The sequence below is a fragment of the Echinops telfairi genome, unplaced genomic scaffold (assembly GCF_000313985.2).
Source record: "Echinops telfairi isolate 266 unplaced genomic scaffold, ASM31398v2 ScPeMD7_2573;HRSCAF=3158, whole genome shotgun sequence".
Taxonomy (NCBI): Eukaryota; Metazoa; Chordata; class Mammalia; order Afrosoricida; family Tenrecidae; genus Echinops; species Echinops telfairi.
This window is the reverse complement of record NW_022106471.1, coordinates 2,856,779-2,868,369: the sequence shown is the minus strand read 5'-3', so window position 1 is coordinate 2,868,369 and position 11,591 is coordinate 2,856,779. Positions and strand designations below refer to the sequence as shown.

At 50.6% G+C, this 11,591-nt stretch overlaps 1 protein-coding gene across 2 annotated transcripts in view; it reads left to right on the top strand.

The window, feature by feature from the left end:
- Positions 1–11,591, top strand: part of ARHGAP25 (Rho GTPase activating protein 25) — a 109,409-nt gene that overhangs the window by 57,742 nt on the left and 40,076 nt on the right. For both annotated transcript variants that reach the window (XM_045294155.1, XM_045294156.1), the window contains exons 3-4: positions 1,226–1,313; positions 4,704–4,820. In XM_045294155.1, coding sequence (XP_045150090.1) covers positions 1,226–1,313; positions 4,704–4,820 — 205 coding nt within the window. The remainder of the gene's footprint in view (positions 1–1,225; positions 1,314–4,703; positions 4,821–11,591) is intronic.

Sequence of the window (11,591 nt, the reverse complement as noted above, 5' to 3'; positions counted from 1 at the left end):
AGGGTGTCATCGCCTGGTGCCATTTGAGAGCCTTTCATCATCTCGGTCCCTTGATTTGTACCTGTTGCCATCAAGTGAATTCTGATTCATAGCAGCGCTTGTTGACAAAGCACGACTTCCCGGTGGGGTTCTCAAAGCTCTCATTGCCATAGAAATGAACTTCCACATCCCTGTCCCCTCAAGCAGCTGGTGTGTTTGAACCTCTGACGTTTCCATTAGTAGCCAAGCACGTATACAGGGAACCACCAGGGATCCTTCGATTCCCAATGTTCTGTCCTTTTTGCCTCCCTGAGGGGGGATCGCCCTGCGTGTCATGCTGGGGGGAAAGCCCCACAGCAAGAAGGGCAAATTCCTGCCCCCCGGGCAATTCTGGGATCCCTTTGTTGCAGATTGCCCAAAGGAACAGTGAACAGGGGGGACTTAAAACTAGGGAGAAACAATTCATGCTTGAAAGCAGTCAATCAATGATCCAAAGAGTTATGCTGGAAAAATAAAAGAGCTTTGTTTTCCTGAACCTTCTTTTTACAACGGAGTTTTGGAGAATGTCAGGTGGGGAAGGAAGGCCATCACACCATTCTCATTGCTCTGGACCTGAATCTGGGCCTAGGCACAGGGGCCTGCCTGTCTTTCTAATGGGCAGAGGTGGCTATTGCCCGAGCGAAGGACTTTCAGGGTCCTGGAAGGGACCCGTGCCTACAAATATCTTAAAGTATCACCTCATTGTCCCAAACCTTTCCCTCTGTAGTGTATGAGGAAGCTTAGTGGTTTAAACATTTGCGTAAGAAGAGTCAGGCACGTTGGCACTATGGTGTAAATGGCTGCCACTTTTCTTTCTGGATTTAGGTTATTCTGGAAGACGTTTTTGTGTCTGGATGAGGCAATAGCATAGAGACTAGAATTTGGAGAGGGGCGTTAAGCACCTCAAGACAGTTCTTTCCTGGACTTAGCCAAATTAGCTTCAGGGAAAGGTGCTAAGAGATGTTTCTTTGGGGTTAAATGTTCCCAAGTGAAAGTGGCTTTCACTTTGACTTGTGCCCGGGAAGGTGAATTGGGGGTAGAAAAGAACTTGAGCTTTCCGAGGTCTGAGGAACAGAAAAGCCCCATGCACAACTAGAAGGCTAGCTTCCCATGTTCCTCTCCTGATCCACCCATTCTCCACCTTAATTTGAATCCAGAGATGATAGAATGGCTGCTCAGCCTAAAGACACAACGCTTGATCTTTCAGGGTTTCATGTATCTACCAGGAAGCACCATCAAGGAAATTGCCACAAACCCCGAGGAAGCTGGCAAGTTCGTCTTCGAAGTCATTCCAGGTACGTGACAAAAGGTGGGACAGAGGTACCTTATGCTTCCTTGTCACTTCTTGATCCTGAAAGTGAGCCAACTAGCTCAACGGCGTATTAAGAATACTGGTTCTACCTATAGTCAGTGAGCCTATAGTAACGACAATCCACTGTCACTGAGTTGATTCCGACCCAGAGCGACCCTGTAGGACAGAGTAGAACTGCTCGTAAGGCTTTCTGAGGCTTTAAATCTGCATGGGAGCCATTGCTCACATCTTTCTTTCACACAGAAGCTAGTGGGTTTGAACACCAGCCTTGCAGCTCAGTACCTAACCCTTGGCACTGCCAGTGTTCCTGAACTCTACAGGCTCATTCCCTAGTATTGAATAACTGAATGACTGAATATATAGATGAAGCTGTGTATTGAGTTCAACTTTTCAAGCGGCTACCAGGAGCATGCTGGGAGCCAGGCGTATGTCTAGGCCTGGGGAGACTTGAGACTCTTGAGAGAAGTATAATGCTTGTGGAAGGAAGTTCAGTTCGGAAAGGGAGCTGCCTCTGAAAGCTAACAACTACCAGGTAAAAGGAACCACATGAAATTGCCGTCTTGGAATGTAAACATGGTTGAATGTCAGCAAGGTCACATGGCTCAATGAGACAGAAGAAGAAGTAACCGTTCCAGCTCACTGACCACTGGGTATGTGCAGGTGCCGGTGGCTTCCCATCACATGTGTGCACAGCACACTGAAGTGCTTCTTCTCCAAGAAAAGTGCTTTCCTGGAACGTGGAGAGAGGGTTTCTTCTCTGCTGTTCCCTGCTCCCACACCAGTACTACTCCTGACAGAAACCATGGGCGTCCTGAGGCCACTGGGGAGCTCCTCTGTTTCCCACTGGGGAACGCCAAGCCCCCAGTGGGCCTGATCCCTGAATTCCCTCTTTACCTCTCACACAAGGCAGTTTGTGCTTAACATTGTTGTTGGACAAGGCAGTGTCCAGCAGTGATTAGAAGAGAACATTGGAAGGGAGACGGTCCTGGGCCCATTTTACATGTTCGGAGAACATCAAGGAGGCCAGTCTGGCTAGAGTGGGGTGGTGACAAGAGTGTGGGATAGATTTTATAGGCACTTGGAGGCAATGCTAAGGTCTTTAACTTTTATAAAGAGCCCTGGTGGTGTCATGGTCATGCATTGGGTTGCCAAGTGCAAGGTCAGCAGTTCGAAACCACCAGCCACTCTTTGGGAGAAAGATGGGGCTCTATACTCCCTCTCATCAAGAGCTGTAGTTTCAGAAACCCATAGGGGCGGCTCTACCCTGTCCTACGGGGACACTCAGAGTCGGCTTCAATTTCATGGCAGTGAGTTTGGTGTGGGGTGTTTTAGTGCTGACGCAATAAGGATGTAGTGGTTTTGAGCAGAGGGGGTGTGTGAGCTGACTTGTGTGCTTTTCAAAGACTGCTTTTGGGGCTGACTCAAAAATAAGAGGCGAAGCAGGGCAGAAGCAGGGAGGGTAAGTAGGAGGCGATCACAGCTGTTGCAGCGAGGAGAGATGACAGTGACGGAGGTGAGAAACCATTCATTTCTGGACACATTTTGAAGACACAGGGGATGGGGTTTGCTGGGGGATTAGAGGTAGGAAAGAGAAGTCAGGTGAACGCCAAGGCTTTAGCCTGAACAACTAGAAAGATGGAACGACTCGATTTGTGCATGTAGCAAGTTTGGGAGGGAAGAGCGGAGTTTCAGCTTTGGACAAGTTGTCGTGACCTTGATGTCCATAGTATGGAAACAAATATTCAAGATAATCCAGCTACTGGTTATGTGTTGGACTCCAGGAGAAAGACTGGGTTTTCTACTGTGGGAAAGAGTTACAAACTCCAAAACCCACAGGGGGTCGTTATGAGTCGGCATTGACTCAATGGCATTGAGTTTGTTTTTTCGTATTTTGGGTGGTAGACGTGCTGCTAAGGGGGTATAGAATTGGGACTCCCTAGTCAATTTGGAGCCTTGTTGGTGTATTAGCTACGCAAGGTCGGCAGTTTGAAACCATCAGCGCTCCATAGGTGAAAGATGGGGATTTCTACTCCTGGAAAGATTTATAGTCTCCGAAACCCAAAGGGGGCAGTTTTGTTCTGCCCTATAGGATCGCCGTGAGTCTCTCTGTGAGTCGGAAGCGACTTGAGGACAGTGAGGGAGGGAGAGTTAATTTGGAAGGGGGAGGGGGATATTAAGAAGGGGTGTCTAGAAAAGACAACTTCTGAGTTGGATTTTAAACGGTGGGTAGACGTTCCTTAAGGCAGAGTAAGAAAAGACAAGGGACACAGCCTGTGTTGCGTAGCGCTTGTGCAAGTGAGAGGATGTGTGTGTGTGTGTGTGTGAGGACAGAGTTATCAGTTGTGGGTCTCTTTCTTAGTCAGGGCTCTGACCAAACAGAAACAACACAGAACCTGTGAGATAGATGCATATGTGTAGAGAAAGGTTTCCCTCAATGGGATTGGCTCGTGCCATTGCGGGAGCTGCGAAGTCCAAAACCTACCAATCAGGTGGCAGGCTGGAGACCCCTGCTGGCTCAAGGGTCTAGCTGTGGCGGGCTGACAAACCTAAAATCTGTAGGCCAGACGGCAGACATGTGTGGGATTGTGCACAAGAGCCAGAGAACAGAAACAGGATGCGTGCGGCACAGAGGGAGTTCTGCCAGAGAGTTCTCATCTGGAGGCAGACCGCACCCTAAGGACCTCCCTCTGCAGCTGCTCGATGGATCACATGGCATGGGACGGCATTACAGAACGCCAGTCACGAGTCCAGTGTGTGGTCTAACCACCGAGAACCAGAGCCTTGTCAAGGTGCCACACAATGAACCATCTCAGCTTTATCTTCATCTCAACCCTTTCCCTCAAAGAGAGCCTTCCTGACGCACACTCAGGCTCGTTCACTCCCCTCCAGTCGGTGCCAACTCAGAGTAGCCCTAGAGGACACGGTAAAACTGCCCCTGTGAGTTTCCTAACTCTTCCTGGGAGTAGAAAGCCCCGTCTTTTTCCTGAAGAGCGGCTGGTGGCTTCGAACTGCTGACCTTGCAGTTAGCAGCCCAACATGTAACCCACTATGCCACCAGGGCTCCTGCCTCACACCCAGACGGGTCTCAAACTTCTTTTTTTCTTTTCTTAAAGAGCAACAAATCCCTTTCAAATAAGCTTTGCCTCTGGGATTTTGAACCTGCCTTACTATCGCTGATGCTTACCTCCCTTTGCCATTTGGAGTCATCTGATTCTGAATCCTCCCTCTCCTCTGGGCATCGGCTGTCCTGTCCAGAAGAGTCCGGCCATGGAGACCCTGACCATTCAGGTCTTCCCCGAGAGTTGAGGGTTTCTCAGTTAAAGAGTTCCCCGGGAAGTGCAAAATTCCTAAATGTCCCTTCTTCCTCCTCCAGCATCTTGGTACCAGAATCGAGCGGGACAGGATGCCTATGTCCTCATGGCCAGCTCCCAGGCAGAGATGGAGGAGTGGGTCAAGTTCCTCAGGAGAGTGGCTGGCACTCCTTCTGGAGGTAAGGGGCATTGTGGCTTTCCTGGCCAGGGGTCTGTGGGACACCCCTCAGGCGGGGAGCACGTAGCTCCAGGTAGGAGCTACAGTCTGCTCAAACAAGACCGGGCCCGTGGCCAAGTCCTCTGCAGGGTGTGGAAGACCAGAGGGTTCAGGGTCTCTAGTAGCTGGAGGGACTGCCCGGGCTTTGCGCTGACTGGTGTGAATGACCGCTTGTCTCTCTGACCTCAGTGTTTTCCTTTCCACTGGGGCGCTGAAGGCATTGGATGGCTGGCCTCGGCACCCACAGCTCTCCCAGGGACTTTCTGTAGCACCCCAAGTCTGCAGGAGGCTTATGTGTGCTGTGAGGGACAAGCCTACTTGATGGCCAGAGGGATGCTGAAAACCCAAGTCACACTGACCAGCCCAGGAAGATAAGATGCAGTAGAAAAGCAGGTCAGTCCGTCAGGGCCGCGGCCCAGGACTCGTTTCCGGAGACTCACAGGGCGCGGAAGAATTCACCACTGAAGACTCTTCTGGGTAATAGCCCAGAGTGTTAGGGCAGTGGTTCTCAACCTGTGGGTCAGGACCCCTTTGGGGGTCAAACGACCCTTTCACCAGGGTCTCCCGATTCATAACAGTAGCAAAATGACAGTGATGAGGTAGCAACGAAAATAATGTTGGAGGGGTTCACCACCACATGACAACTGTATGACAGGGTCGTGGCATTTGGAAGGTTGCGAACCACCGGTTTAGGGCTCCTGGGGACCCTGGTTCTGTTTTGCTGCTAGGAGAGGCCCCTTCCTATAAAAAAATGGATATGGCACACCTCGGAAAGGAACAAACACACGGATTCCATTTTCTTTCTTTGTTTCCTTTCATAACCATCAAAAAGGGCTGGCATAGACGCGATCACAAGTCCCCAGTTTCTTTCAATGTTTTCAGAAGGCGGGAGAGCTGTGTCAATGTATCGTCGTCACCTATTGTGGCCCCAGTGACTTCAGACATGATGTAAACCGCCCACAGTGCCTATAAGAGCCACTTATTGGCTGGTTCATCCATTTCTTTGAAAAACTTTCACAGCGTAATCATTTCCTGAACATGTGGAACTCTACCGTAGGGAACTCACCAGCTGCCCTTGAGACAGGACACCAGCTGGTCCGACACAGGACGACCCGTGGTGTCAAACCATGCTCCTTGGCATGTTCAGGGGGCCGATGGCTCAGAGGTGGGTCCCCAGGGCTTCTTCCCAGGAGCCTCCAGGGAGAGGAGACCGCCCCGCCTGCCGTTTAACACCTGAGAACATAGCCATGTGTACACCACGAACTTCATCACCCCGAAAACCGCCCCGAAAAGTATCGCCGTGTCTTCCTCCCTGCCATTGTTCATCTGGATGTTGTTTTCTTCTTCCTTCAAGAAGGATGAGCCCAGGGCACAGGTGATGTCATACTTTTCAGTTGACAGCTTCAGTAGTTTCTCATGCGGCAGTGTGTCTTTTTTTTAAAATTCATTTTATTAAGTCATTTTTATTAGGGGCTCATACAACTCTTATCACAATCCATACATACATTAATTGTGTAAAGCACATTTGTACATTCATTGCCCTCATCATTCTCAAAACATCCGCTCTCCACTTAAGCCCCTGGCATCAGCTCCTCATTCTTTCCCCTCCCTCCCCGCTCCCCCCTCCCTCCTGAACCCTTGATATTTTGTAAATTATTATTATTTTGTCGTATCTTGCACTGTTTGACGTCTCCCTTCACCCACTTTTCTGTTGTCCATCCCCCAGGGAGGAGGTTATATGTAGATCCCTATAATCGGTTCCCCCTTTCCACCCCACCATCCCTCCACCCTCTCAGTATCGCCACTCACACCACTGGTCCTGAAGGGATCACCCGTCCTGGATTCCCTGTGTTTCCAGTTCCTGTCTGTACCAGTGTACATCCTCTGGTCTAGCCAGACTTTTAAGGTAGAATTGGGATCATGATAGTGGATGGGGAGGAAGCATTTAGGAACTAGAGGAAAGTTGTATGTTTCATCGTTGCTGCACTGCACCCTGACTGGCTCCTCTCCTCCTTGAGAGCCTTCGTTAATGGGATGTCCAATTGCCTACAGATGGGCTTTGGGTCTCCACTCCGTACTTGCCCTCATTCACAATGATGTGATTTTTTGTTCTGATGAGGTCTGATACCTGATCCCTTTGGCACCTCATGAGCATGCAGGCTGGTGTGCTTCTTCCATGTGGGCGTTGTTGCTTCTGAGCTAGATGGCCGCTTGTTTACCTTCAAGCCTTTAAGACCCCAGACGCTATATCTTTTGATAGCCAGGCACCATCAGCTTTCTTCACCACATTTGCTTAAGCACCTGCTTTTGTCTTCAGCAATTATGTCAGGAAGGTGAGCATCATGGAATGCGGCTGTGTATTCTTAATGAATACATCTCAGGGGTTATTTAGGAATAAGCTTTAGAAATCTTACCCAGTGATGCTAAGCGAACCAGAGGTGCCCACTGGGTGGATAGAGCGGAATCTAGGCCAGGGATGCCAAGAGGCCTCACAAGGGCCTGCCACCAGGAGGTGGCGCCTCAGCCCAGAACCTGTTCTGTCTGCATCTCTGGGGACTGTAGTCTTTCATTCTTTATTTCTCAGCATATCTGCTCATGTTTGTCTGGCCAGCGTTCCACCTCACGCCCATACCTGTCGCAGACACAGCTGCGGGAGCCTCCACCAGCCTCTACTTCTCACTCAAGTCCTCGGGAGACTGAGCTTCGCCTCTACAGCCCATTCCAATCCCCGAGAAGGCAGACCCACCTGGCTCAGCTTGACTGAGGGGCCCAGCTGTGGACCCAGGGTCGGGGCAGGGAAGCAGATCCGTGGCCTATGACCTGCTGACGTTCCAGGGCTACAGGAGAAGTCACCTGGATGGATAGTCACACTCTCGAGCACTGGTCACAATCATTATTAGCAGCTGCAGCCTTTGCTGGAAAGCGTGACATGGTTTTATGAACTGTTTTCCAATCCTTCAACACGATCCCCCCGCCCCCACCCGTGCTGCTTATGCTAAGATGAGACTTTTATTTACTGAAGCTTGATGACACTGTTGAGCCTGGATAATCATGGTGGCGACTTCCCTTAAAGTCCTTGTCATGGATTGAATTGTGCTCCCCCAAAACTGTGCACCAGCTTGGTTGGTGCACTGTGTAATGATAGCATCCTCCTCCACCACTGCACGATTTGATGTGGACAGGCAATTAGCTGTTAGGGTATTAGGGTGGGATGTAACACCCTCAACAGGTCCCAGGCCTGATCTGCACAAGGGGAGTTTCCCTGCCATGTGGCTACCCCTGTTATCTGACAAGGGGGTAAAAGGAGAAGTAAGTAGAAGGGAAGTATCTCACTACCACCTAGAAAGAAGAGCCAGGAATAGAGTGTGCCCTTTGGGTTCAGGGTCCCTGTGCTGAGAACATCCTAGGCCCAGGAGAAGATTCATGTCCAAGGACATGGAGATCTCCAAGGGACACCAGACCCACAGATGTGGAAAGAAGACCAGGACCTTCCCACACAGCCTACCGGCACAGAGAGAAAGCCTTCTCCCAGAAGTGGTATGCTGAATCAGAGCATTTAACTGCTTGTTACAGCAACCCACCTGTAGTATTTCTGTCATCCTAGCCCTAAAGCCTTCTCCCAGAAGTGGTATGCTGAATCAGAGCATTTAACTGCTTGTTACAGCAACCCACCTGTAGTATTTCTGTCATCCTAGCCCTGGATAACTGGGACAGCCTTGGTGATGAGAGGGGAGCCAGCTAGCCACCGTCTGCCATCCGTCTGCTTGGCTCTTGGCCCATGCTGACCCCATTCACAGCGACTGGAACCCGGACTAGGTGCTCATGGTATTGCTGGGATCCGCAGGGTTTTCACTGATTTCCAGGCCACTTCTTCTTCATCTGGGAGCTCTGCTGAAACCCTGTTCGATATCATCGCACCATTCAAGCCTCCACTGGCTGTGGCATGGCCAGGCACTTGCTGCTGCCGGCACGAACAGTGGCAGCAGTTAATCTCACCAGAGTCCGCACACGCGCTCAGAGCCAGCTCACTGTATCGGCACTTACACCTGGACACACGTCCTCAGGAAGTCTGGCTGTGCCCTTGCTTCCCTCAGTGCCAACACACTTGGGGATTTCTCCCTCACCACACCCTAAGGCCCCTCCCTGAGAAGCAAGTCAAGCAGAAGTCCCCGTTATTCAGCCTAGAGCCCAGGGGAAGAGGGGACCAGGGGACAGCACTATTCACTTACTCTATCATTTAGCTCTCATGTAACATATTTTTTAACCAGAATCAGAGGTCCCAGGACAAGAAGACACTGCCAGACAGCAATGAGTCCAAGGCCCTGGAGCAAGTCAGATATTTGTCCTGACTAGTTGTAAGTCCGGAGACTTAGGTCCCTGAAGAGTGAGTGGCTTGGACTACAAGGGGCCTGGATGGTGTGGGGCGGGCCTGGGCACCTGCCTGCCTGCCTGCTTCCATCACTTGGTACACGTTGTAACCAGTACAAACCAGACCCACTGCCACGCTCTCCATTCTGACTCCCAGCCACCCTGTTCAGGGTTTCCAAGGTCGAAATGTTTTCATGAGCAGAAAGCCTCGTCTTTCTCCTGTGGAGTGACCGGTGGGCTTGAAACCCCCACCTTTGCAGTGAACAGGCCCAGGCTAATGCCCCAGGTGTCAAGGCCTTCTCCCATCAGTCTATTGTGAGTCCCAGAGCTGTGTCACTACTGCCTCCAGAGCCCCATGGGAAGTTCTCTAGGGCTGCCTCCCTCCCAGAAGCTCATCACGTTTGCTGCTACCACCCTGGTCCAGGTACCAGCCTCTCTTGTTTTCTCTCTCACTGCCATCCAGGCAGGGCTCACTCAGAGTGACCCGCTGTGGGGGTTTCCAAGACTGTAACTATTTATGGGAGTAGAAAGCCTGATCTTTCTCCTGTGGAGCTGCTGGTGGGTTCGAACTGCCTACCCTGTGGATCGCAGCCCAACGCCTAACCACTACACCACCAGGGCTCGGTAGCCTCCAATGAACTCGCAGCCTTTCACTGTATCTTCCGACAGTCTCTTTTCAACAGAGCAGCCAGAGGCATGCTGCCCAAACATCAGGCCCAAATTAAAAAACTCACTGCCCTCAAGTCATGTCTGACCCACAGCGACCTTATAGCACAAGGCAGAACTGCCTCTGCGGGTTTCTAGGACTGCCATTCTTTATGGAGTAGAAAGCCTCGTCTTTCTCCCTCAGAGCAGCTGGCGGTTTAGAACTGCTGATCTTGTGTTTGGCAGCCCAGCATGTAACCCCCAGAGCTCCTGAACTTCAGGTATGTAAACCCAAGCTCTTTTCTGCTCAGCAGTCTCCAATAACGTTCCTTCTCATTCAGAGTAGAAGTCAAAAGCCTTATTGTGGCCCTGTACAATACCCACCTCCCCTCACTACCCCCGCTGATCTTGTTTTCTAGAACCTTCTATGATGTTCATTTCATTCTGGCTTTATTGGCAACCTTGCTCTTCCTGAAACATTTAGGCACATCCCTGCCTCGGGGGTCTTAAACCAAACTGGAAGCCAAGCTCAACACTATGGAGTTGATTCTAACTCATAGCAACCCTACAAGCTAGGGTAGCACTGCCCCTGTGGGTTTCTGAGACTGTAACTCTTTGTGGGAATAGAACGCCTCATCTTTCTCCCTTAGAGCAACTGGTGGTTTTGAACTGCCGACCTTGAGGCTGGCAGCGTTACTAGTAACTAGTAACCCCCCACAGCACCAGGGCTCATAGAAGAGCCCTTCGTTTGGTTCTTACCAAGTCATCTTTTTTCTTTTCTTTTTAATTTTTTAGTCTTCTTTCCCCAGACAACCGCAGGACTTGATCCCTTGTCCCTTCAGATCTTTGTTCAAACCCTCTAGCTGACAGGGAGCCCCTCCCTCACCCTGACTTCAGCACTCCCCGGCCCTCTTTCCTGCTTCCTGCTCCTCCTGAGGACCTACCCTGTCCTGGCATGCTGAATAATTCCCGCACCAGTCTTGTTTATTGTTGGTCTCCTCTTACTGGATCGGTTTTTTCTCTTGCTTTTCTCAATGCCATAGCCCTGGAACCAAAACAGAGACGAGCACGTTGTAAGCGCTCAAGAACCACTCACTGGTGAATGGTCGGTCCTCTCTCCTCACCACAGTCCTGTGTTCTGCTCTCTCTCCGACAATGACAATTAGCTAATCTGAGAAATGCGCCAGCCCACCGGCTGCTCCCTCCAGGCTCACCTTCCTCTCTTAATGGTAAGCTTTGGTGTAGAAAGGGGCTCTACAATGACTTATGGCTCATACACCCTTTGATAAAAAAGCTGTGGAAACACCCCTGGAGGCAGGAGCAGAAACCCACTGGTGCAAACAATGTTTGTCCGACTGCAAGAGATGCTCAGAGCTCTGTAGCCTTCTCTCTGTGGAGCCCTGGGGTGGAACGGGTCACACGTTGAGCTGCTCACCACAAGGTCAGCGGTTTGAACCCACTAGCCACTCTGAGGGAGAAAGATGAGGCTTTCTACCTCTTTAACGTTGTGCAGGCTCAGAAGGCCACAGGGGCAGTTCTACCCTGTCCCGTGGGGTCATTCTGAGTCAGAATCAACTTGATGGCAGTGGACCTTGGTTTGTTTGGGTTGCCCTCTGTGTGTCCCAGGTTCTAAATCCCAGTTGTTGTTTTTTTGGTTTTTTTAAAAAACATTTTATTAGGGGCTCATACAACTGTTATCCCATTCCATACACACATCAAT